This window comes from Anopheles aquasalis, chromosome 3 (assembly GCF_943734665.1).
Source record: "Anopheles aquasalis chromosome 3, idAnoAquaMG_Q_19, whole genome shotgun sequence".
Taxonomy (NCBI): domain Eukaryota; kingdom Metazoa; phylum Arthropoda; class Insecta; order Diptera; family Culicidae; genus Anopheles; species Anopheles aquasalis.
The window spans coordinates 14,327,501-14,355,000 of record NC_064878.1 but is presented as its reverse complement, the minus strand read 5'-3'; the positions used below and the strand labels follow the sequence as shown (position 1 = coordinate 14,355,000).

Genomic DNA, 27,500 nt, shown 5'->3' with positions numbered 1-27,500 from the left:
CTTAATAATAAATAATTCATGCTCTCCAAAAGCGCATGACCCATATATTATCATCCCACATTCGGTGGTCTACAGCCAACAACCACCAAGAGACGACAACGTCAACACCTCTCATGTGTTGCTGTGGGGCGACTCCTCAAATATGGGCGCGCACGCGCAAAAGTGTCAACTCATTGTAACGGCTCGGCACAGCAGGCTGTGAAATCCATCCAACTTGTCTCCCTATTAGCCCTCCCTTATGCTCTCACCAACCGACGCTGGTTCGCTGAAGGAGTTAATTGAAATCGAAACTGCCATCACCCTCTTTCTCCTCCTATCTGCACCACGCCATCATCACCGAGCGGTGATCGCGTGTAATGGAACGGGACGACAAACATTACACCTGCGCCAGGGTTTAAGAGCCCAAATACCCGCTCCTACCCAACGGGAGAAAGCCTAACGCAGAAGGCTCCACGCAGTCACTAGCTCGAAGACCGTTAAGCCGCGGTTGGCGCGAGCGAGAGCTTTCTTCACGCCTCACACCCCTCGTAAGCTCCCCGTTGGAGCAGATGGATGAAGTGTTCCCGTTGCAAATTGTTTTTCGTCCATCTCTCCCTCTCTCTCTATTTTCGGACTTTTCTGTGGAGTTCGTTCTGGATTGGAGTTCCTGGGAGGCGCCAGAACACGCCATTCCTACTACTGACCCAGATTCTTGCTCGCATCTGCACACATACACGGGCACGCACGTGTGTAATTGTTTTCAACAACTCAACAGCCCATTAGACCGTGAAAGAGCGCCAGTGGGAGCCTCAAAGGGGCCTCTCTGTCTAATGCGCGCACCCTAACTGTGCTTCGGGGGTCCGTTCTCGAAGACACGATTGCTTTCACACATCGCAGCCACCCATGCGTTGGCTCGGGCATTAGGCGTCGTAGATTACCACCGGGGACGCACCGGGGACTAGTAACCATTTCCTAGAAAATCAAAATTCTCGACTTCCCAGTGGTCTTTGGAGACCGCTGCGTGTTTGGTGCGTTCCCAGGAAATTATTCTTGTTCTATTGCTCCCTCTGTTCTTCCAGACTAATTACCAGCAATTTGTCGCCTGGCACTTACCCCCTTGGTTGCCAGCAACTTTGTCACGGTTCGAGAACTATTAGACAAACAGCTAGACAAGGAAGGCGCTTCGACGTTACTGTTATACCAACTCCGGGGGCTCCAGCAGCCGTGCACCTGCGCCATTGTTGAGGAACAAGCAGCATTCAAAGAGAATCTCTCGAATGGTGAAGCGAAAGAAACGATGGACCACCCGCCGACAACCCAAACATCGGCTCGGTACAGTTAATTGATGCTCCTTTGAATTGAATTTACACAATTTCGTTCATTATCTCTCCGTCTTACCACACGCTGCGCCCTTGCTTTGCACAAATGCGCGCATAATGCGATGCGTTGTGTGACCTTAATGTTGCGGACTCATAGCTCACCATCAATCGGCATCTGCAGGGTCCGCAGGGAAAGCATCAGACCGCTCGCCCCGCTGATGATCGATCGGAGAAGGGAAACTAACGGAACTGCTTTACGGGTCCCTCCGGCCCCAAGTGGTCATTGTAGCTCACGCGCCGCAGTAATCACGAGCACGAGCATATTTTTCATTTTTTCCCGTCCAGTCCAGGCGCCAGGTTGCTCCCAAATTTATGATAATGTCCGTAAACCGCACCCAAGCTAGGTACTCGTTACAATCGGGTAACTTCCCCACGAGAAAACACTTCGGCTCCTGCACCTTCATCAATCTTCACGACCATCGACCACGATCTTGTTTGCCATTAGGGCTGAATTTCCAGGGCCGAATTTTCCGCCAACCGACCCGGGTGTAAGGGCCCACTAGCTGGCTAGTAGCTTGAACTTGCGCCCTGCTTGTGAAGCCCCAGTTTTCGGGACCATGAGTTGTATTTGTAGGACGATGTTTCGAGCCCCGAAAATTCGACACTTTTCTTGTGGAGAAGACCCGGTGAAAGAGAGAAAGAAAAATTACTCACGCATGCAATGCCGCCACCCTAACTTCATTAGCTGTGACGAAACCCGCTCAGGAAGAGTCCCCGTGGACTCCGGTGAAAAGTGAGTCAATTTTCGCGCCAAATCACCCACTCCCAGCCCAGTTGGAAGTGGACCGCACGGAATCGATTGTAATCGCGTACGTTCCGGCGTGGCCAGCGTGTCCGGCGCCAGCAAAACGGTGAATCTGCCCCCCTCCCGGTGGCGAGGGCGTACATACTAATCTGGATCTGGAGCAGCAGCAACACAAAGCGGCAACGACGAAGGTTAGTTGGGTGAAGAACTTGAACTCATGTGAGCTAATCATCGCGGACGCGCTGGAAAGCGCCACCGTCATCGTCGTCGTCGTCTGGAGAAAGTTTTATCACCAAACTGGAACAATTGCGTGATCACAGTGGACCGAACGCAAGCGGGCGCGCGCTCGCGCAACGCATTAATCGGTTCGATGCATCAACACTAACCTTCCCCCCGGGGGCCACCAAAAAAAGAAAAAAAAGATCCCCAAAAAGGATCTAACGGGAACGTAGCGAGTTTGATGTAGAGAGTGGAGGATTGAATTCTCGCCAGACAAAAGCGGTGACCCTAGGGTGACGTTGACGGTGTCGGTGATGAAATTGTATCCAGCATACACCCCCCTAGGGTTGATGAAGCGAAAGACCTACATCTTTTGTCAGGTGGATCTGGTGATCCACCTTCTCCACCTTCTCCAGTGCCACCTCGTCTTATCTTCTGGAGCAGCAGTAGCAACAGCTGCTTAAAAGAACCGGATACTTCGATGTTCGGACGAGAATGAAATTATTGAAATCAGGTTTATGATCCTATAAAGGTGTTGGAGCATACGGCTGCAAGTGATTGAGAGGGGAAAGAGTGGTGGATTTGGGGCAATAATACGCGAATCTCTAGATCTCCGGGACCCAGCACACCCGCCCGCCATTAGCCTGCGTGGCCTAGAAAGAGACATTCGAACCTCGATACTCGGTGACCCCATTTTCCCGGCTGAAAATGGACTTGAATTTGTCACAACCACTCAATCCAGTTCGCCACTTATCCGCCTGGTTTCGCTTTACCGGGCACTCGCCGTCGCTGTCCGCGCCAGTTACGTTTGATTGCGTTTCTGGAATGTGGCGACCCCTCGAAATTCGGAATCTGGCTTGCTGGCTGGCCGGCTGGCTGGCTGGCTGACCGGGTGGCTGACCGGGTGGCTGGAGTAACCCAAAACCTCCGGAAAGGAAAGGGAGAAGGAATGGAGAGTAAGGGACCCAGAACAGTTCGATTGAAGGCCTCGAAGCCAAGGCGAGCCGAGACGAGGCCATAAACGAACCCAAAACAAACCAATTCTGCGCGAGAGACGCCGTTAAAGTACTGTTATCGGACTCTCGTTGTGTTGTCTGCTTTTTTGGTGTACGAGAGGCGCAGAGAGACAGAGAGAGGGGAGCAATGAGCACGCAGATCAGTGCTCAGTGCGCCAGTACAGCTGATGATGATGATGATGATTATTGGTTGTTACTTCCATTCGTATCCACTTACCAGGCTGGCTGGCTGACCAGTCCTGGCGGGGGAGAAACGGTCCAACGCCACGCTTCGGTTCCGGTTGCGTTGGAACCACACCAGCCAGCCAAACGGGCAGCTTGAGCACGGACTTCTTGACGGAGAACACACATTCCCGGACCTCTTGTTAATCAGCTCGATCTGTCAGTAGATGTGTTTGCACATCGTAAACCATCCCACAGTGATCGCGAGAGAGAGAGAGAGAGAGAGAGAGAGAGAGAGAGAGAGAGAGAAAGAGAGAGAGAAAGGGTGGCAGGGAGGTCATGCTGCTAATCTTGCCCTTGCCTCAGTTGGGAGTAGATTCCCGTTGAACCGTGCCCGTGGTGCCTATGGTGATCTTTCATTTCCAACCGTGATTCGTTATCAACCAGCCGGCACACCTGGCGATTGCCGAGCATAAAACTGTCGAATTCCTCAGCCTTAGCCCTCGGTGGGGAATAAAGCGATACACGCGAGAAACGCGAATTCTCTCCATTCATTCATCAGGAGTCCAATAACTTGGAGGGATCAGGCATCTGATTGGTAATAGGCGGCAATTCGCACATTTGCCGCACATGGCAACTCGTGGGTTTCATTTCGGAAACCATATCTTATCATCCATCTTAATTCCGCGAGAACTGAAACCTAATAAAGTCGAGGCGATCGGGCCAGCATCCCGCCGAGTGACCTTATCGGATGCTGGAAGTTCTTTCATTCTCGAAGGGAGCGTGAGAGAGCGCCCCGTTGTTGCTGTGTTCTGTTCTGTTCCGTTCTGTTCTAGACTAACGGTTTACTGGACGCGCCAGACCGATTGACCGTTTCGAGGACCGTTCGATTACGTAACCGAATCCAACGAGCCACGTAAAGCATTCATTCGTTGTTAGCCTTTTTGGCACAGTTTGGCTGCCTCGCTGCCAAACGGCTCCCCGGCCCGGTGAATGCATAATGACAGACCTTTCATTTCGACGCCCGCTAAATTCCTCTCCTACGAAGCCCCCGGGATGGGGATCTGGATGATGCTTTCGCAATAATCTTCTCTTCGCACTAACAACAGCCCCTGGCGCGACCTGTCAGCGAAGCTTCCGTTCGACCCCTTTCTTCGATCTTCACCACCATCTCCATCGCCATGATGATGAACCCGGGCGCGAATCCGGGCATCGAATCTAACCCACTAGTGCAGTGAGGTGCGAGTGGCTGTGGCACACCCGCCGCTGGATCCCGCCTTTCGCCAACCTCTTCGGAGGCAGCAACATGAAAGACAGCAGAAAGGCACATAATGCTGCAGTGTGTTCCGGTGTTTGTGGCGCGGCGGTGACGAAAGCAACACATCGAGGGTGGGTCATCAACCCATGATGGCAAACCAGACTCACGTTGGCAGACCGGGATCGGGTTGGAGGCATTTGTCTGGAAAGCATGGCATAGAGAGACAGATAGCGAGAGAGAGAGAGAGAGAGAGAGAGAGAGAAGGGCTGGTGGGTTGGTGTTTTTCGAAAACAACAAACAAGCATAACATTCAAACATTGCCAAGACACGAAAGGTGGCGGCAGCGGCAGCAGCGGCCTGGTGCTACGGCCTGCAGCCGTAAAACATAATAATTCACCTCGCTTGTGTCTGGGACCGTAAAGGCACGACTGCAGTGACGACGCCCGAGACTACGATCATCATCATCATCATGATCATCACGCGATCGTTCACGTCTTGTGCTCCTCCTCCTCCGACTTCTCTCTCGGACTCCATCCAACTTCCCGGAGAAAAGCGTCAAAACATTCTCTTCAACCCGCCACACCATGCCATGCCACGTCACGTCACGCCACGATAACCGCCCGCCGGATCGACTCGCAAGACAACCGAGGCTTTCACTCACCCGGGGACCCGTGGACGCCAATAAGCGTGTCTGTGTTGGCAGACTGGTGCTCTGAATGGGCCCTAAACGGACCAAAGGAACACTGCCTGAAAAAAGGACCCCGGATTGTTGATCTTTCTCTGTTCTTGTGAAGTGTACAAGCGACTCCCAACTGACCTCAGTCAATGCAGGTTCTTGTGCAGGTCATTACAGACACCGTCCGTCCGTCCGTCCGTCCGTCCGTCCTGTAGGCGACCTTCGTGAGCTGGCTTCACACTTGTTCACTGACCCTTTGCTGCTACCGGGCACGGTTGTTACGCGTACCGCACGCGTACGCCACCTGACTGCATAATTTCGACGTAAGACGAGGGTTACGGATGGACCCTTGAGTACCACGATGGGCCGAGCCCATAACATAATCTATGCGTACTTAACCCTCTGCAGCATGCACGGCGCAACATAATACCCATAACAATACGCATGTCATACAGTGTCAGAGCCCTACGCTTCTGTCAGCAGCAGCTACAACTTCCCGCACGCAATTGCATAATTCCCATCGGACGGCGTGCGTCGGTCATTGGCCGATTATATCGATGACTCTTCCTCTAGGGCTAAAGCTCGGCCAAGAAGTGCCTCTGTGTGTTAGTGTGTGATTTATGTTGTGAAAAGAAATACCAGAAACGGAACGTGCGAACGACACTTTAAGTCAGAATTCCTCCTTCTTCCTTCGTGTACGTGCTCGTGCTCGTGAGGGGATGTTGGGTGCATTCCATCACACAGCCACGGTACACTATCATCCTCCGGAGATCAGGTCCCGGTCAGTGGTCCGGGTGGTCCAAAGGGAGATCCCAAGGGAACGATACCGGAAACGGTACCCATTGGACGCACCGCTCTTCGGGCACTTCTTGAAGGTAGTCCGAATGGCTTTTGGAATTGCGTCGTAAATCGGTAATCACGAGGATTAATTACCACTTTTGCAGACAGACTGTCGTCTAGCGTTGTGAGCTGTTTGTTGATCGTAAACCTGTACGCTACGCTGGGAGTCTTTTCGGAATCGGAAGCTCTTCTTCGGGGGTTTGACTGGAGAAGTTACTTCAAGTGCTAATGGGTTTAGTGCCAGAAGTCCGGTGTGTTGGGCCCCCAAAATGGAATTTCCATTAGTAAAGTTCCTGGAAATCACTATGGCCTGCTTATTCTCTCCCTGTCTGGACACAGTAGTCAGCAATGATCTCACGGTGGCACACCCAGATGCAAATATTGACCACAAAACACCCAGACCCACAGGATCCTCCCACTAACCTACAAAAAAGTAAGACTCTCAAAGCGGATCGTCCGATGACCGGTATGACCGGAACATCATGATAGTAATTTGGAACTCGCTATTCCTCCACGCTCCGACCGATACGGACGATTTTCGTGTTAGATCTTGAATCTCAAATTGAAGGCCAACAGAGAAGAGCCCTGTGATCAATGCGGCATACAATGTTGCAATTCACTCCACTCGATGAAGAGTTCCCCCGTTCCCCGGGATAAACCGGAAACGTGTGCACATGATTCTACCCTCAGGAGACGCAGTGAAGTGCTCTGGGCCTAAAGAGGGGGGCTATTATGGGGCCTCTGTAAACAATAGAAAGGTGGTCTTTCGTTCCCCCCCCCCCCCCCCCCCATTCCCGGCTGCAGGGCAAAGGTTCTAGGCACTGAAGTGCAAGCGATTAAAGAGAGAGAGAGAGCGAGAGAGAAAGAACTGACAGTGCGGTCTAACCATAAATCACGCCGCCTATCATCGCCACATCGCCGTGGCATTATCGCCGGTGCAGCGTAGCGGTCTTGCCGCTATGCGTTACCGTTGGTTGGCTACCACGTGTCCGGATACGTGAATTGCAGTTGGATTGCACTCCACGGTGCCTGGAGCCTCGGTGCAGCCAACTGCAGCCGAAAAACGAAGGAACTGCAGAAGACCACCTTCAAGTCGATGCAACGAAGCGACCGGCCAGTAAATAGGCCAACGGACCACCGTAATCGCCGTCACGTCCAAAGAGGGAGGACGTTACATTGGTGCGAAAGGAATTAGATAATGGGCTGGAGTTTGGTCGACTCGTTCGTTCTCGGTTGGTTGCTTGGCCGTGGAGGAGTCTTGAGCGATTGGCCGATTTTGCACGTGCCGGTATCGGTATCTGTGGCTTTCCAGTGTGTGATTTTGGAATACATTTAAGCGAAAAGGTGTCTTCCTGTTTACTATCTGGTTCCTAGTACTCTGTACTTGATGTTCTATAGAACACTCCATTCTGTCAAACGTTAAACGGCGACAGCTTCGCTGACGCAAACATGCGAACGATGCAGAACGATACAAATGACCGATCGGTGAGCTGCGACGCGTGATCCTCTAGCAACATAATAGCAGCGGAACCACCACCACCGCCAGCAAGCGTGTAGCAGAACATCGCTCTTGAGCTCTGGCGCTCTCTAGCCAGCCAGATGTCAAGAACGAGATAACCTCGTTGCTCCAAGCGAGCGTGAAATCGCATGACATAAATCCCGGTTTTTTGTGGAATAAAAGCAACAAATTCTAAACAAAGCTACATCTTTTCGACGCAAAAGATGGAACTATACCGTCCACAGAGCGCCAAGATGGAGAATTATGCAGAGTAACCAACAAAAAAATGGCAACCTTTTTGCTCGAATCATCATTTTGCGTCACCAAACCCGGTGAGCCAGCTATGGCCACCTTCCATCAGCATTTAATATCAAATTAAGTGCTCAAAACGCACCTCACAAACCGTCTGAGGAGCTCACTCGCTCGCGATGACAGCCAAGCACAGTCCGGCATTGTTCGGTGTCTTGCTGACAATCAACCTGACCGTGGACATTATGCAATTTCTGGAACCTCTTTTTTAAAAAAAGGCCTTTGAATTCTGCTCGAGGTTGTGCTCGAGTGGTTTCTCTTTCATTTCCTACCCAGCTCCTCCTCTCGGTAACGAGCGTAACAAGCAGCGAGCCTCCTCGTTTTGCGATCGCAATATCACATCGAAGCCCACCGACGGCCCATTCAAGCGTTGCGTACATAAATGAAAAGCAATATTCATTGGCCGTAAGTGATAAGCCACTCAGTTGAAAGTCTTGTGGCGGCACATCCACCTCCGTTATGCCGGATCGATTCGCTTTTGCATTTCTACCCAAATCGATCCAAACCAAAGCGTCTGCTCTGCCACCGTGAAGCAGCATACGATATCCATTTTGCATGGCAATTGATCACAAAACACCGAACGGCGATGGGGCGCACGAAACGGAACGTGTGCGCACCGCTGCACCACGCGATCCGGCTCTGGGCATCCGTCAACCGCGGCAGCAGCAGCAGCAGCCGCCGGAGCAACCGAAGCTGGAGCGCAGTTTGTTGAGCACGCGCGCGCTCGCTTAGCGAGAGCAGAGCGAAGCTGTAACAGTGGGCATAAAGCGGCGCAAGTAGAGTGGAAAACAATTATCTTCTCGCGCGCGCCACAGCCACCCTCTCTTGGCCCCTGGTGGGTGGTGGTTTTGGTTTCGTGTTTTGCCGTGCCAGCGAGCGTGCAGCGCAGCGCAGCGCGCATTTCTCCTCTCGCTGTTGGGGTGCTGGTGCCTGCCAGCACCAAACATCATTAGTGCCGCCCGTCACCGCACACCATACACACCTTCTCATCGTCATCACCATCATCATCATTGCAGTCGTGGGTTTTAATCGCTTCACGCAAAATGCTCACACAGAACACGACACATGATGACACGCCCGGGCTCCGGTGTCTCGTCCGCGATGACGACGACGACGACGACGACGATTTCGGTGCAGATCAGTATCCGGCCGGTGCACGGGGTGCTTGCTTGAACCTTAATGAACCAAGGGGAGGGAGTGGATCCATTCTCCAAGATGCTCGCTCGGTGCAACGATCCTTTGCGAACGAACAAAGATTAAGACGCTTTCTCTTCTTCCTTCGCCCCCGGAAAACGGTTTTGGTTCTCGCATTGCCCCTGGTCTGTATCCTGGTTGGTTGGTTGGATGGTTCGTTGGGTAATTTGTGTCACCACATCGAGGATGAGATGAGGGACTCCTGGAAAGGGGGTGTGGCAGCTCCGGTGCTGTCGAGGTGAGCACTTCATTAGCCTCGATACCGCTTGCGGCGACATCTTCATTTCGTTAAATTCGCCGTCGCTCTTCCTTTCCGATTTTTTATTTCTCTCTCTGTTTCCGAGTTGCTCAATCTTAATGCTCGACGCGAAATGGACCGTTTAGTGTCTCTGGTTGAGGTCAATTGGTCGGCCCTCCGAAAAAAAACAAAAGAAAAAACCGACTCCCCGGCACAAATCCCGGTTCAATCAAATTAAGGTCGCTTAGTGAAGTTCCCGGGACCCCGTATATGAAGCAGCACGAAGCCGCAGTAATCACGAGGGTCACGGACGTGTCAGATGGGATGTTGCTGCCAAGGTTGATCGCCAACGCCATGCAACGATCGCTGAACGGCCAGCGTCCGACAGTTTGGCGTGATGCTTTAGAGGCGACGAGCGATCGCGATCGAGAGCCACTCGCCACTCACCCACGACTAGAGGGCCGCGTCCTCTTCGCGATCCTCTTTGGCCGCGAACCCTTCTACAGACCGCTGGCCAGGGAGGGGTTCAGCGACCCGTGGCTAGCTAGCTGAGGATGTCAAGCGAGGCGCGAGCAAACAGCTTGTTGTTGCTGGTTGCTGTTGGTTTGCTGCACCTTATCTGCATTCTTCCTCCAGCGGAGGTGATGGGTGATCTTCTCCTTACTCTTCCACTATCTTTCCCCTCTATTTCTGCTCCTCCTTTGGCCACCGAACGGGCCAGTTTAGGCGAGGAACAATAAATTATCCCGAGTGGTCTTCGTCGCGCGCGCGCGCGCGGGAGACTGAAATTATCGCAATTTTTGCCTCGCTCGCTGCTCCTCTCAGGGCTCACTCTCGAATCCCTTTGGAATGTCCTGCCTCAAAAGGGCCAAGAGTGGCCGGCCCTTGGGCGGATAAGCGAGCGCGCGCGCGCGCGAAGCCAGAACACGCAGCGGATGAATAATGTGTTCTGTTCTTCGCGCACCTCGACACCGCAACGCGTGAACGAAAGGGAAAAAGGGAAGAAGGGAGGGCAAATTTTTGAAATAGTTTTCGTGGTTCAACTCGTAGCCCCAAAGGGCTGCAGCCAGCGAACGGCGGCACTAAGGTTGTTGATGAAGGTTATCATCGGTTGTTGGTGCGTTGAGCGCACGCCACGCTGTGTGGTGCTGTGCAGACGAAGCGAATGCAGGAAGCTGCCACACAGGATCCGAACTCAGGAACAACCCGGTGCCATCTCGATGGTGGCCGCAAAAGGCTAGCGACAGTCGCTCCGGAGAGCGGGTTCGTCGCTTGCGTTGAAGTCTTTTGAACTTCCATGCCCTTTGAAGGGTCTTGGGGGACTTCTCGCCGTGTTTCTCTCTCGAGTGCGAGTTCCTGGGGTCCCCTAAAGGATGGTAGTCTCCAGTTATATTGATTATCAGCGCATTATGCTAATGCATCCGGTGTGTCCCGGTGTCCCGGTGTCCCGGAGTCACGCGGTACATAACGCGGTCCCGTGCCATACCGTCGCCGTGGTCACGCTCATTATCTTCTCACGGGACGTGCGGCTTCTCACGCGACGACGCAGATCGCGCAGATCCTTTCTGCTACGTGTCCGGGCACCTATTTGCATAGAGCTCCCTACCCCCGCCCCGGGGGTCCTGCGCCTGCGAGGTGTCAGTCGGTGGCAACAACAGAGAACACGCGGACGCGTAAAGCGGGTCTGGTAGAATATTAATGTCCCATGGCATTGCGTGGCCGCCACACCAGACGAAGCAAACAATGAGGAATGTGTGTGCAGTGCCGGGGTGAGAAGGGAGCGAGCACACCAAGTCGCGCGCGTAACGCAGATAACAACCAGCCCGCCTGTTGCCTTGTCTCGTAGTCCTGCGTCGTCGCCGTTGTCGTCGTCGGTTACATACGCGAACGCGCGCGCTTCCACTGGTTGAACATGGCATTCCGGCTTGAGACAACGATGCAAAACATGGCCACCAGGAGCAGCAGCAGCAACCGCAGTGGTGGTGACATGCTGTGCTGTGTGGGGGCTGAAAGTAAAAAGCACACTTCTTCTTAGAAAGCGCAACAACAACCAGCAGCAGCGCAGGCGGAGTGAAAATGAAGCAAATGTTTGCTCAACCTCAAGTTGGCCAGGACGCCATTTCACCGAGCACCGAACACCAATGCAGCTTGGCAATGCCGCGTCATAAAACATTAAAAGCATTCAATAAGATGTGATGCGGGGCTGTTTTTGCGTTTGCACACAGTGATGGAGGTGCTGCTGCTGCTGATGCTGCTGCTCGATTAAACAACGTCTAGCGGCGGTCATTGATCATGCGTGGCCCAGGGTTGGCCAGGACCTGTTCCAGCGGGACGGGAACTTGATGAACAAATTGTGCGTTCTCTACATGGTTCTAGGGATTTGCAGGAATTTGAATGTGATGTTTAGAATGCCACATAATGTAAAAGGTTATAAAACTGCAACATTGCGCTAGTGATCAATGTTGATTGGAAGAAAATCGTAACAAGTTTCATTGTATGAAATTAAACGATTTTTAAAAATTTATTTAGCTTTAGCCACGATCACTTCTTATGACACTATTTACACAATACAACAAACCAGGGATCCTTTTGGGTGATTTTACCAAAAATCTCACGACAAACGGCATTATAGTTCTTCAAAAATCAGCCTAAGGTCGCCAAAATAATGGGTCCAGTCTCATTACCCAGATAAATTTGCCGTTAAGAAAACAGTTTGGAAAATGATACAAACCTTTTTTGTATGAAGTGGAAGAGAGAAATCGAATGTGTTTGTCTTTGAGACACCAATTATTCCATTTTTTCCGAAGAAGACCTTTCTTAAATTTTCATAAAATCAATTTCACAGGAAAAATATGAATTCTTTTAATTGCCCTGATTTTTCTGTAGTTGCGAAACATTATTCGAATTAGTATGGATATAATATTCAAAAATTTATCAAAAGGAAACTTATTAAACATGCCAGAAATGTATAAAAACCAGCTCCAAATAATGGAGAATATGGTGAGTGTTCTCGACAGAAGAGTCCGAAAATTAAGACCACAAATTGACGAATATTTCGCATAATTTTTTTCCATAAAGCCAATGACCCGATTGACATTTAACCAGACCATTGTTGTAAAATACTTTAGAACCTTCTTCAGATATTTTTACTTTCCCTTCGCTCCTTGTCTTCTCCGATGAAATGCTGTTGGAATGAAATGTACATAAAGTGGCCCCGAGTGCTCCTCTACCTGCTCTGTTCTTCTCCGCCATTCCATTCGTGTTTTTCAGGATCAGCCAAACTCACACTTTTCCACTTTTTTGAAAACTATCCCTTCTAAGCCACCGAACTGAAATGAGGCAATGGAGTGCGTTGAATATTGTTTGTTTTGGAACGGTTTGGTTTTGCATGTTTTACAGCATTTAAGCATCATATGTTTATACCAACACGCTTCGGTTCACCACACACACGAACTCAACACGCACGTACGCACGCACGCACGCACGAACGCACGAACGCACTCTTGTATAGTACACGACATGAGCTCACCACCAAATAACTCAAACCACAATGAACTACCACCATTACTGCACGCTGCACATGGAGTGTTGTTGTGTATTGCACAAAGGATCATGGATCACGGACCGATGGCCGATCGGCCTCCACCAAGACAAAAGCGCCAATCCAAACCAACCAAATGTCCTCTCTTCGCATACTTCTAGATCGCGTTGCACTGGTTACGGCACCACCGAGCTATACGCCACGCATGTATCATTACTTTCCAGCACACATGACACACCCCTTCTGTTACTACCCCTCACTGGCACCGCAGCAGGCACGATACCCAGGTACGTATCCCGGCAGCTAGCGTTTAACCCTCAACAAAATGAATTGCATGCTCGCCACTATGACGCGAAGCACGCAGCTCTAGCTTATCTCGAGCTAAGGTCACTGATCCAGGGCACTAACAGCAACCCAGCCATACCATACGATAATGGTCAATTTAAACGAACTAATCAACCAACCAACCCTCTGCTGCTAAAACGCTTAGGGAACTCGTAGCTTAACCATTTCGATCATAAAGCAACATCGACGACATCGTCGCTTTAACCCTCAACACGTCAACATCTGGGAACTCCTCCCGGTCATCATGAACATTCTCTTGGATCACTGAATACAAGATCTGCTTCAACTACTACTACTCGATGCTTCGGTTCGGTTTTTCGAATATTTCGCAATAACTCCGCACATAACTCGCACACAACATTCGTTAGGATGCGATCATTACCGCTGTACTGGGCTTTGTCTGTCTGTCTGTCTGTCTGTCTGTCACATCAAGATGTAAATCCCTAAACACCCACCACCGAATCATCATGATAATCATCATCATCACGCACTCTGCGCCACGAACAGAAACTGACCTTACATAAAGGCAGGTCCAGCCTTTCGGTTCAGGCTGGACAACAATGATTGCAGCATTGAGTGACGGTGCTTTTGGGCGAAAGGAAAGAAATTCTTCCTCCTCCACCTCGTTTTGTCTCGTCAACTCCCACAGCATCCTCCTCCCACAACGTGCAGATGCGGAGAACGCGGACGCGCAAGCCAAGGCGCGCGATATTTGCGCGAACGTAACGCTTCATTACACAATCGTCATCACCATCGTCATCGTCATCTTCGAGGTTCGTCGCCATCATATTGCCGTGTTCGCAAAACCGCCCGGAGCGGCATCCCTCGCAGGCTCGTTCGTTTCACTTTCTTCGCCTTTTGCGTTGCTGCTGCTGAAGTCAGAGTGCCAGATCGTCTCGTCTCGCGAATCTAGCAACCTTCGCGGCGGGGCACGTTATGGCGCGTAATCGCGCATTTGTTCACCATCATCAGTGACGATCGGAGCCAGCCGGTAGCAGCTGTTAGCTGTCCGCCTGATCCGCCACAATCGTCATCGCAAAACGGGGCCGTGGGTTTTTTTTTCTTTATTGTTGTAATCCGCCTAGTGTCTTGTAGCTGTTGCCAAACGACAACAATGGTCGCTGGCGTTTGTGCCCGATTAGTCGCTTTCCTAGGAACACAACGCTCTCTGTCACTCAGTGGCAGGAGAGACCACTCCCTGGCCCCCTTCCCTGAGTACCTTGTTTTTTTACATGTTTGCTTAATTTTCCTTTCGCCGCTACCAGTCGCGCACTAATTTACGAGCTTTTCCCTTTTCTTTTCTACTTCTTCTCTGTTCGCATTTCAGTCACCTGATCGCCTTTCTTGTTTCTCCGCTTCTTTGTAGTGAGATGTTAAAGATTTTTTTTTGCTTGCTGTTTTGTGTGTTTTTGCTTTTGCTTTTTATTATCAACCATCGCGTCCAATCTAATTAAAGCATCCCTCCGATGTCGTACCGTCAACAGGAGACAGACAGGCCTTGTATGGGGACTTTCGACTTTCGCCCATTTCGCGTTATGTGACATATTGGGACGCGATAGAAAAGATGCGCCTAATTTGCCGTGGCGATTGTAATCGCGCAGAGTCGTCGCGCAAAAAGGAAAAACTCGTTTCCGACGACCATATATCTCGTGTGTCAAAAATTAAAAGATCCATTGATTGCTGGTAGTGATCAGGGGCGAGTGTGTTCGCGATCACATCGAACCCCCCACGGCATGGATGACATTTCTTCATTTGGCAGAAAGTGAACAAAATGGCAGGATTAGCCTACTTGGACCGGATCTTCGGTTAATGATAGAGAGGATCTTTGAAATGTCATTGAAAATGAGGCACTTTCCTTGGGTTCAATTTACTGACCAGCATAATCACGCTGACGGGCCACAAAACAATGATAAGAAAGTGGTATTCCAACATGCGTCACAAGACCTGTCTCGCTCCTAAATAACGTACTTTTGGCTTTTGTTGAGTCGTTGAAGCGACACCAAGCTGCAAGCTGATTTAATGCCCCCGGAAGTGATTTCGAACAAAAAGGGGATCGGTTCGTTAGCGTTCCACAGCTCGTGCGCTCGCGCGCGCGCGCGCCCTCACGCACTCTCTCGCGCTTAAACGTTCCAACAAAATGGTTTATTACTTTGTGACTAACTCGCCCACGATCGGCCACATCGCGCAGGTGCCACAGACCAGAAAACAAGGCCGTAAGGTCTATCCTCTCTCGCGCGCGCGCGCGCGTTCGTGGTCGAAAAATCAATCGAAATTATTCGAATACTTCGCCTCCGAAACAAAGGGAAAATGGGCGCACTCTATCTCTCTACAGGCCCTTCGCCGGGCCGGGCCGGGCCGGTGCGCTACTCTGCCGCTGGAATTCACCCATTCGGTGGAACTTTTTTGGGCGGCTCATTAATTTGCTTCCCTTTCGCTGCGGCGCCTAAAGCCCTCAATTTCTCCTGCCTGCCTGTCTTGTGATGATCTGTGCTCTTTGGTGAAAAAGAAAAACGCGAAACGCGCGGCCTTCGAAACGAAAATTTAATTATGCTCCGTAGCAGCATTAAAGCAGCGACCGAAAAGTAAAAACTAAAAACTAGCCCCCCCGGGCCCCTCCGGCTGACTGACTAGCTGACGGTGGGTTCGCTAAACGGTGTTCGATCGGTGTCCATCGTGCGTCCATGTAGCGTGATGTGGAGCGCCTAGCGTCAGCCACGCCAATGACCAATTAACCGAAAGTGAAACCATTTTCGGCTCCATTCGGTTGTAAAACAGTCCACGCACAGTTGTTCGTTCCCTGCCCCTGGGGATTGAAGTCGTCTCCTAGTAGTAGCAGTAGCAGCGGTATGAGCGGTACTAGTAGTCATACCAACTCTCTACTTGCAGTAAATTACAATCGCCCCTTAACTAACAAGCTTTGGCTCATTTGCAGAGAAAATTTCACTTATCCAGTTGATGGCCAAGCGCCTCGTTTCGACATTTTCAGAGCGAAATGCTATCAAATCATTCGCCAATCGGTTGTTTGGCGTAAATTTCTCCTCCATTTAGTTAGTTCGCTTCCTAGTAGTTCTGGCTTGTAGTGCGATCTCCCAGAAGTAGAGACTGAGATCAGTGTCCACCTTTTATGATCGAATCCACGTTCAGTGATCTTGCGAGATGACTAACGCTCTCCCATTTCTTCTTCCATTCCTGCAGGTCTGTTTATGCGACCGGATGAGACGAACCTCTACACCACGCTCGAGCAGACAATGAGCAGCAACCCGAACGTGTACTTCCAACGTGGTGGCGGTGTCCATCCGGGAATGATGTACTGAGACAGAAGGATGGTGCAACAGCAGCAGCAGCAGCAGCAGCAGCAGTGCCGACAAGGATACACCTAGAGTGATTTTAGATGCTAAGGAAGAAGAAACGGCGAAACGCGAACGCTCCACCGGAACCGACGAAACGCACACACATAGCATAGCATAGCAGCTCCCATTTCCCCGTTAATTCAACACGAGACACCTAGAATGGACCCATACAAATTGGCCGCTACGGTCTTGGTACGGCGGGGTTGGATAGTTTTCATTTAGTTAATTTAGTAAGTGGCTGACCGCCTCAGAGCTCCATCTCATCGTCGTTTGGTGCTGACATTTCCCTTTCCAATTCTGTTCCTATTCTTTGCAGAGTAAAACGAGAAAATTGTGATCTCTCTACGGTAACTGCTAATAGGGCATGAGTGAAGTGAAGAGAAAACCTAGAACGTTGGACGACAAGGGATGGTCATGGCTACCGAGGCGGGTGCGATGCAGTGGAGTTGGAGCTGGAGCGTCTGGAGTCACCGGTGGACCGGTACACAAAAATGGTTTCAACGCGCAGTGGCTACAGTGCTCAAAAATCAGGACTTATGGCAGCAAGGGACTCCGCATCTGCAAGAAGTATCCCCCAGTATCCCGGGGGGCCGATACAAACCCGCTTTAGTGAACCGCACACCGCACGAGGCGGCTGAGGACCACGACCATTACCGCCCGCCAGTACACAACTTTTCATCGTACAGTTTAGCATTCTATGGGAGACGAGACGAAGGGGGAGGATAAATTAATAGATCGTAGAACGAATTGAGTTTTAAGCGAACTTACTAGTAGCGTGTAAAATAGAAACAGCAAGCAACCGTTCAAGCGGCATCACCTAGGTCCACAGGGCTCCACAGGGCTCTCTACATTAGAATGTAAACGTGAAGGGTGCAGCTCTATCTAGGATAAAAGTATTCCCCGCAAACTATCCACACCCGGTTTCAGGAAAGGGAACATCTTCAAACAGCCCTTCGTCCCATGATTCCATTCATAGATTATTATTAGACTAGCACCGCGTAAGAAATCCCCCTCAACAGAGCAGAACGCACCCGCAACAACCGAACGAAACGCAAAAGTCTGAAAGCATGCGGCTGAAAGGGGGTACTGTGTACATATTAGTGTTTACTTTAGGAAGCCGAACCGCCAACGGTGGCGGTGGCCACCGTTTTCTTATCAATTTCCGCTTACTTCTTTTACTTCTACCGAGATACCGAGAGATGCGCGAGATGTGTCTGGCGCTAGATGTTAAGGGCGTTTATCAATAAATCAATTCGAACGATGCGCGTGTCAGAGGTGAACGTAGAGCAGTGGGAGCAGGCAGGTGGAGTAGTAGTAAGATTCTATGAGAATAAAAATGGAAGAAAAAGAATGATGAGCGTGATATTTTTTGACGATTTCTGTGGGACAATGAGTAAAACAGTGGGACAAAGCAAAGGATTAAAACATGGTGTTTAAAGACTGATGATGATGGTGAAAACCGCCACGTGCTTTTTTCTTCACCAAAACCGTTACGTTTGAATTTCAAAAAACCCCGCCAACTGCGCGGAGAAACAAAATGCGCAGGGTTCGTGATGCTCGTTTATAATGCACTCAGGTTGAATTAATAGCGGAAAACGCCTGATCAGATGCCTAGAATGTGCCGTTGCAGTGCTGAAATAGATGAAATTTTAAAACAAAAAAGAATGGCCCAAGGTTTTATGTAGTTAGTTAGTTACTCTATTTAAAAATTTACACACAATTCATTATCTACGAACAGGCCAGCTACCAAAGATAGTCCTAAAGAGGCTCTACATGTACGTCTTTGAAACGTTCAAGCAATTCTTTAAGGAAACACTACGTTTATTTTTTATCATTCTCAATGCTTTAAACTGCTTTGATTCTCTAGCGTATATGAAAAGTTCTTCACAAAGTCTCTCCATGATTTAAATTAATCGAACAGCTCCTCGCCGCTGAAACATTTGTGGGGATGTTCTAGGAATCCAGCATTGCATGGGTAGTGGTTTACTGGGGCACCGGAATCATAACAAACCCTTTCGCGATTTTGCCTCCTGGTCCGGTGAGCGCTCTCCTCCCCACTTAATTTTCTCGCTGAATTCCTAGAACGTGCCTGTCGTGATGATGTCGTGCGTCTTAGTATCTTAGTATAGTAACAGCTACTAACAGCAAACGGGCGAGTACTCACCCCCCGCAGACACACGCGTCGCAACAGATCGTGTTTCAGTTTGTTTGATGTTTTCGGTTGCACGGAGTGTTCTTCCCTGCGTTCTTAATCGCTAGCCACCCTCCAATTTAGTGATCGATCTAGTACGCGGGTAAGATGCGCTGTTTGTGTCGTGATTTGGTTCTTTTTCTTTCGTGTTTAAATAACGCTGACAGCAAGTGAAAATGTGTGTAGAAGGCTGGAAGTAGGTTAGCAATTACGCGGCCGCTGGCCAGAACGTTCACACCGTGCGGGGGCGTTGGTGGTGCAACCCCTTGGCTGGGCGCTAGTGATGCTCTGGGGTGGTGTGGTCCGGTGGGGAAGCATGTTTTATTAGTGTGCATTAAAAATAGATCCAAACCACGCTGCTACCATGGTTATTCAGCGGCGCGTCAGTGACCAATCCCCTCCCCCCGTGTTTTTTTTTCTCATCTTCTTTTCGGTGGGGGGGGGGAATGGGAGACCGGCCGAAAGTAAAAGGAAGAGAGAAGAAAAAAATCGCATTCCCCGTTGTCCGCGAATTGGTACCAGCGGAGTGTTCCGGGGGTTTAATTGAGTGAAGAAAAAAGAAGCACGAAGTGTGTCAGAAAGTGTCGTCATCATCGAAGCAACCCACTTGTTCCCGCATCAACGGCGAAGTGCGACGACAGAAAACTCAACATCATCAGCTCCCATACTCGACTAAACAAACTCGTTAGGTGGTTGACTGTTCTTTATGCTGCTGGAACTGGTGGTTGCGAGGGTGGGGATGTACTCAAAGCTGCAGGCCGTTGATTAGAGCGCACCCCCAATACCGTAGGAACGAGGTGAACGATAAGAAATGTGAACACATCACCTGGTTGATTGGTGCTCTGAAGGACTGCACACTCTTCGTAGCACCTGGGTGACGCATAGAGGAGTAGTGGACGCATAAAGCTGGCTAGGAATATGATTTCTATAGTTTTTTTGTGGCGGTTATAAGCACCAGTGTTTGGCCTTCCTGTCCTCTCATGTCTTGAATATTGATTTAAGAATCCTTGATAAGGGGCGGTGGCATGTTGAACCTAAAATAATTAGTAATAACAACAAATTGATGCTCTGACGTTGATCAAGAGCAGAGCAGTTAATAGCAAACGAAATTAACGATCTTTTAATGCATGATTTTAATTGCAAATTGCATCATAAATGAATGATTTCGATACGAATAACCATTTACGAATGTTGTTAATTGATTTTCAATACTTTCATGCTATAGAATCCAAAAAAACATTCTCTGGGTAAGCCTTTTGGCACTACTTAATTGAAGCTACTATAAATCATTCCGCAAATGGCAGTCAGATGTTTTTTTTTTATGTGCAAAACACAGAATTGCGCGTCTTAATTACGTCCTAGACTTTTAGCCAGCCTTTTTTTTCCATGAAATAGTCCCCGCGTGCGACGTAACATGACACCGTACAGATAATCCTCGTAAAGGATTCCTGGCCTTGCTTCGTTGAGCCTAAACCACGCCGTGTGTTTTTTGTGCATCCAAGCACGTTCCAAAGGCATCGAGTGCGAGCAATGTGGATGTCATTCGATGCGAAGGTCATTACCAGAAACTAGTTTTAGAAGCCAAGCGACTGTGCTACTTGGATCAGAATGTCAGGGGAACAGCAGCATCGCTGCGAGCGAGTCTGGTAACCCTATCGTGAGAGCCAGCCCGCCCCCTCCTTGAAATCGTAATCACGACTATCCATGGCGCAGCTGTAACCGACTCACCTTGGCCGGCACCAGCGGTACCTAGGCGTCGTGCGTGTCCAGTTTGGACCAGTGGCGCGAGCGGACATCGGAGGGAGCGACAGCGAGCAAAACCACCACCATCCTCCCTGGCTGAGCTGTGCTACTGGCCGCCATGTCAAGGAGCAACAAACGACCGCCACGTCGAGCGACGCGTTTATGGTTTTGGTCTTGGACACCGAAGAGCGGAGCGTAGATCCCACCGAAGAAGTGCGGCATTTTTTTTTGCGGGCCTAACAAGGCCTAAGGTGATTCAGCTCAACGGTTTTTGCCGCGACAATCGCTTGCGATAACGATAGCCACATGCACACACGCTGACCACTGGGAGGGAGGCCGAGCGATAAGATAATTTGGCGATTTCTGGCGCGGCGCTGTCCGGGGGGATAGGGTTTATCCTTTCGAAAGTGTACAAGCCACAGAGTTCAGACCGATTTCGATCGAAGGAACGTGTGGTTAGCGACCGCGTTTACGCTCGATCCGCGGTCATTGACTGGTGCTTTGCTGTTCCTGTATTCCTTTTCAGACGTGGTTTTACGTGGTGGTGAAGTTTTCTCCAGACAGCACGAGCATCTCGATGTGACAGATCCAAACAGTGAATAACGTGGTGTGTGCGGTTCTGTTCTGTGGTTCTGAGCTCGCAAGTACCAAGAAAAGACATCGACGCAACGGCAAGGCCAACAGAAAATCGAGATCGTGACGAACCGCAGCAACAACAACAGCAACATGAGCCACTGCGATAACAACTGGAACGTGAAGTGAGTATTGATCCATTGATTTAAACCTCGTTCTTCCATGTTGCTGGTATTCCAAAGGGGGGAAGAAGGGGAAGAATATGCTTGAGCACGTCTCCACCGGTCTTTATGGTCGCACCGAAAATTGCGCAATCGACCAACCACGAACTGGAAGTTCTCGGCCACCTCGTGGTTGACCCGGAGCCCCCGGACACCATGCCTTTTGCTTTGCATTCTCCCTGGGAGCCGATGCTCAGTTCCTACTGCGAGCTGCTTTCGATGCCGAATATCGATACTATTCTTGGATTAAATTATTCCAACCTCTCTCTCTCTCTATCTCTCTCTCTCTCTTCGGGTTGTACCCTCTGTCCCCCGAGTTGGTGTTTTGATGTATTGATGGCGCTGTTTGTGGTGCTGCTGCTGTAGCCTTCGCTCAATACGGAAATAACGCACACTGCGCGGTGTGAGAAGGGGCCCAGTTCTTATCAAGCGATTGGATTGATTTCTTCCATCCACCTTCCATGCTTGGCCCCATCCATTTCCGTATGTGGTCCGTTATCGCCACCAAATTCGACCGCCAACGTCCCTTGCTAATCTGATAGCATAGCAAGTTCCGTAAGTTCCCCATGAGACACCGCGCTGCCTCAGGTATTCTGGACGGAGATTCTCACTGCCCGGTTTGCGATGGCTCGGCGGTTCGCTTATCTCTCCACAATCCACACCCGGGTCGTTACATAAGACCCGGACGGGGTCGCATCGTGCAATCGTGCATCTTTGCTCCACCGCACCACCTCCTACATGACGTCAAACAAACGGTGGAGTAGTCTTGTTAGTGAGAAGCCCGCAATTCACTAATAACTCTCTGGGGAGCTTTTAGATGTTTATAGGGCTACACTGCTTACATCCCGAACCGGGACAAGGTGGTGGAGGTACTTGTGGTCAAGGAGCGAGCACAGGATGGAATCGTGAGATATAGCTCTGATTCTGTGCCGTGTGCCCTTATCTGTGTATGTTGCCTGTCGGTTGAGGTTGAAGCTTGTTCATGCGACGTGCGATATCTCAGTCTCAGCGAGAAGAAAGCCGTTCATTATGTTAGAGCACATTCCCCCTCTCCATATCGACCGACCTGTTCTCGAATGGAAATCTGGAAAAGCTGGAAAAGCTTATAGAAAGCGTCCTTGTACTGACGTGCTTCATACGCTCCGTTGCCATACGTTGGCTACTCGATTCACGACGATTGCTAGATGCTGGTTCCCTCTGTCAGCGACACCTTCAGTTCAGGATATCGATCACGGCTTGCCTGGACTTTCGCTGTGCTTCTTTGAAGTGCCACTACCATCTACCATAAGCAAATGCCTCGAGTCGCTGGTTGGAGCCACCAGCAAGGGTGCTGACATGGAGCACTCTCTTTCTTTTTCACACCCCTTGAAAAATCCCTATCATGCCATCTGGAGGTCGAAAAGGGTTCATAAAATCGGGTCTTCCAGTCGCAGCACTACTCGCCAGCAAATCCAACCGTACGGCCTGCAACGGCGCAGTGGCCGGGAAAGTATTGATTTTGCATATTTCATGTTTGTGTCGTGGCGTCAGCGTCGTACTGGCTTCCCTGTTGTCTGTTGGTTGATGTGTTTGAGCTTCGGATCGCGCACCTTTGACACTTCCAGCCTTGACTCATCCGCTGCCGGATACGGGCCGGGGCAATTGCTAGAGTGGAGCAACAGGTTTTTTAGAATAACTTCCCCTCCGAGCACGGCCACCATATGGATCAGGACGGGTTCTGGCGAATTTGAGTTTGGATTGTGGCGCTGTTGATTCTATTTTTGCACGACCTGCACAACCGTCCAAGTCCATTAACCACAGCTGGATTGCAATGGTGCGGTGCCTGTGTCCTGCTCCGTCCTGTTGGCTAAGAATATCCATATACCGGGGGTTTGGAGACCGTAGATTCTTCTCCTTTTGCATCGCTTGGTTCATATTCTCTTTTGCTGCATTATTAGCTTTCATCTGGTGACCACAATCGGTTGGTTTAAAAGCAATATAGAACCACAATTGGTCCTCACAGGATGCAACTTACAGGACGGCTTATAGCTTGTAGGACTACCATTTCGTTTTAACTGGTCCAACGCAGTTTCATTCGCAGGTCTACAATCGTTTTCACTTCATTCAATCCGACGTCAATCCGAATTCACGTTTATGATCCAGTGATTTTTGTTTTATCTTGTTGAGAGATCGTCATTGTGGACATATGTTAACGTCTATGTAACCTTTTGCACAGATGAATAGAATCTTGGAAGTTTTGCTATTTTTTTAAATTGTTGGTAATTTTCCAACGTTCACATTATGTGATTTTAGGCCTATGGTAGTTAGTTGTCTGTTTTGACATTGATTATTCATTTAAAAAAAATTGAATCTGTAAAAATCTTTTAAAATGACCAAATAATGGAAATAGCGATAAGTTGAAGCAGCTGCTCTATCATTTTTATCATCGAAAGAGGCGCAGCAAATTTTAATTTTAACTTAAAAAACACACAAATTGAAATTAGAAAACAGAATAACCGACTGAAAAGATTAGTTAGAAAATTTGGCAACTCACCATTTTTATTTTTCTAGCCCTATGGTACATTTTTCTCCAATGTATTACAATGTAGACAAGGGGTAAGCCATCTGCTTCATATCAAATGGAATGTAATCGCTTGCTGCCTCGCGAGAGAGAGAGAGAGAGAGAGAGAGAGAGAGAGAGAGAGAGAGAGAGAGATAACGGTATGCATGATTGATTTTATGCTCCCGGAACACACTCATCTCATCACTTGCCATGACATCAGTGGCATGCATCTCTTTCTCCATTGTGGAACGTGTTATTGAATGCATTCCGATCCTTATCTAACGGTGCCAAAGGTCAGACTAATCGACACATGCCTTACAAATGCGCTGTACGGTCGAGCATCAATGAAACCATGCTACGGCTGCTAATGCTCTATCATTACTCCATATCTAGGCGGTATAAAATCTGCACCCCCAACCTCCAGCCTTCGAGGCATCAACCTCGTGTCTCGGTTTCGTGCGCTTTTCACTATAACAAATTCACTTACTGCGCTCGATGGTTCGACGGTGTTGCCTTCCTCATTATATTTATGAGAATTCTGTATTGCCAAAGGGAGTGTTGGGATGCCGGGTTTTTTATTGCTTCCTTCATTTGGCAAATGGGTTGCGTGTGCCACCCCGTTGTATGCAGTTGCGCAATCGATCCGATGTGCATTCCACGTGTTGTCCTTAGCGATTACGTCCTCCTCTTCCTCCTCCTACTGCTGATGCCGCCTTCTTCTTCGCGTTACTTCTCCGTTTATCGTGCCGGTCGAAATGGCGCCGTCACGGTACTTCACGCATTACCGTCTCCATCGGTGTGGCGTCGTCGGCGAAACACGATGGACACAATGTTTACGCCGAGTGTATGCGCGCTGTCGAAATGTGCACAATGCCCTTCCCTTCCTGATCACCAGGAAAAGGTGGGAGGCTCGTTGTGCGCTTATTTGGCAATTTCGCGTTTGCGTCTCATAGATCGCAGCATAGATGGTCTTTATGGTCCGTTGACCCAGATGCATACGAGAATCTTTCTTTCACTCCGTGAGGCTATGCATCATTTGCGTCTGTAATGGGAGTGGATGGGAGTGTTAATGCTACCCATATTCATTGGATTTGCACCCATCGAGCCGTACTTCCGCCAGTTTTCCGGCCATACGTCAGAGAGACAATTGCAGCCGCATGGCAATCGCAATCGCGCGGAATAGCGCGCGCCACCACCAGGCCAGTGCATATTATGTGCCTACGTGAAACAGTAGCAATGGTGGCCTCGTTTCAGGCCCCACCACCTTCGTTGGCGCCATGTGCCGCTACTACCTCCTTTTCACTCTTTATCGGTCAATTCCGTTTCGCCGAGCGGGGTGTGCCTGTGCATGTGGTGTGGTGAATCAGAGGCAGAGTGACCGAGAAGGGCGTTTTGGCTTGAAAAGTGAAGCCAGGTAGTAGCCACGCTAGGTTAACGGGCCTATGGGTGTGGTGGTGGTGGTGGAACTGCGGGTAAAACGCAAAGCTCAGTTTTTCACGATCGCTCCGGCACGAACGGCCCGACAATCGGGCATGTGTTTTCCGCTTTCCCTCTCGCTCGCCATCCATCATCTCGATCGGCAGGCAGGGTTTTTGAGGTTACGGTTACAGCAGCGGCAGCAGCAGCAGCAGCAGCAGCAGGTAGTAGTAGTAATTGCTCTGTGTCTTCGGTGGGCCCGGAGGTCTCAACAACGGGCGGCAGCAGCAGCTGCTGATAGTACACTGCACGAGCACGAACCTGCCTGCGGAACGACGATCACCGTTGTTACCTGGCCGGTTGTAGGCTGACCGATGGTCAGCACCGATCGACGCACGGCCAGTGCAAGATCACCGTTGATCGAGTGAAGATCGGTGTGAATAGGTTTTGGAAGGAAGACGTGAATCCGATACTGTTGATCGTATGATCGTACCGTGTAGGTGATATTGTTGTTGGTGATCTTCAATTCTCTAGTTGCACAGAAGGTGTTTTGAAGTCACCAAAAAAACAAGGGTCATGTTTGGACGCAAGAGTTCCAAGCGACGTCGTAAAAACTACCCTGCCAAGCAGGAGTACCGTTCGCACAACAGCCATAGGTAAGATAAGGCGCTGGATTTGGATTAGCACACCACAACCACCATGGCACTGATTAGATATGTGCGTACCTTGCGTACTATGGTGATACACGGTGGATTGAAAAGCGTTCCGCAAGCGTGCCAATTCATAAAATTAACGACCTCTTCGACCGTAGCCGTCCAGTTGGAGCGATATCGGTCCGAAAAGATTGAATACGCGAAAAGGCGCTTCATCGATCAACTTCATTCAATGTGATCTTAACGTTTAATAGCTGGTGATCCTTGCGTCAATGTTAACCCCCCGAAGTCTCTTGTGCCATCTCATTCTCAGAATCTACGTCGTGACATGGAACGTCAGTACGAAGTTTCCGGAAAACATTTCCCTACACAAACTGCTCGGCTTAGAGAACTCACCGGACCAGGATTCACATTTACCGGACTTTTTCGTGATCGGGTAGGTCCCAGTAGTTCGCTGTGTGCTTTTATGGTGGACGTTAGTGTTTTTAATGGTTTCTTGTTGCGTATCTGTTTTATTCCTATCCTAATAGACTTCAAGAGGTGAATGCTCAGCCCCAGAATACACTCTATAACCTGTTCAAGGACGATTTGTGGACACAAAAGTTCAAGGATATACTTAAGGAACGTGACTATGTGGTGATCAAGACGGAACAGATGCAGGGATTGCTGCTATCGGTGTTTGCACGCCGGAAACATCTGCTGCATCTACGACAGGTCGAGACGGAGTACACCCGGACCGGCCTAGGTGGAATATGGGTAAGCGATCCGATCCGCACGAACGAGGCACCTTCGCCGACTAAACACGCCATTTCGCGTTTGATTTATTTTCAGGGAAACAAAGGTGCCGTTAGCATACGAATGAACATTTACGGGAGTTCCATCTGTCTGGTGAATGCCCATTTGGCCGCGCACGATCATATGCTGGAGGAGCGCATAAACGATTACGAGCGGATCGTGCAGGAACAAAAGTTTCACGTCAAAGCAAAGGAAACCATTTTCGATCATGAGTACGTAGGGCGTCCGGCGAGAACTGGCCGCCGTGTGTTAACGTTTCGTTGCTTCTTTCGTAGTTACGTGTTCTGGTTCGGTGATCTGAACTTCCGATTGACGGGTGAAGCGACGACGTCGCCCGACGAAATCCGTGCCATGGTGGCTCGCGATGAACTGAAGCAGTTGATCGAACGGGATCAGCTACTGCTAGTGCGGCGCGAAGGGCGCGCATTCCAGAAGCTGCAGGAGCGCTTGCCACAGTTTCCGCCAACATTCAAGTTCGAGCACGGTAGCAATGAGTACGACATGAAGTGAGTATCCTCTCACCAAATCCATGGACTCCCGCGGAAGTCAAGATACCACGCCTGTTGCTTTTGTAGACGAAGACCCGCCTGGACAGATCGAATACTGTACGCGGTAAA

At 49.9% G+C, this 27,500-nt stretch overlaps 2 protein-coding genes across 5 annotated transcripts in view; both read left to right on the top strand.

The window, feature by feature from the left end:
• The window catches only part of LOC126576106 (uncharacterized), a 36,684-nt gene extending 19,971 nt beyond the window's left edge, over positions 1–16,713 (top strand). Inside the window, exons 2-3 of the mRNA XM_050237218.1 lie at positions 13,216–13,341; positions 16,595–16,713. Of these exons, the coding sequence (XP_050093175.1) occupies positions 13,216–13,341; positions 16,595–16,713 (245 nt within the window). The remainder of the gene's footprint in view (positions 1–13,215; positions 13,342–16,594) is intronic.
• A 2,080-nt stretch (positions 16,714–18,793) lies between these two features.
• LOC126574423 (phosphatidylinositol 4,5-bisphosphate 5-phosphatase A-like) overlaps positions 18,794–27,500 on the top strand; it is an 11,559-nt gene continuing 2,852 nt past the window's right edge. The window contains exons 1-7 of one of the 4 annotated variants that reach the window (XM_050234616.1): positions 18,794–19,043; positions 21,210–21,441; positions 26,402–26,524; positions 26,619–26,844; positions 26,920–27,095; positions 27,159–27,389; positions 27,459–27,500. The exon at positions 27,459–27,500 is cut by the window's right edge and continues 112 nt beyond it. In XM_050234616.1, the coding sequence (XP_050090573.1) occupies positions 21,410–21,441; positions 26,402–26,524; positions 26,619–26,844; positions 26,920–27,095; positions 27,159–27,389; positions 27,459–27,500 (830 nt within the window). In that variant the 5' untranslated portion in view covers positions 18,794–19,043; positions 21,210–21,409. Of the gene's footprint in view, positions 19,137–21,209; positions 21,442–26,377; positions 26,525–26,618; positions 26,845–26,919; positions 27,096–27,158; positions 27,390–27,458 lie in introns of all 4 variants that reach the window. The other 3 variants (XM_050234614.1, XM_050234615.1, XM_050234617.1) reach the window with 3 other exon arrangements.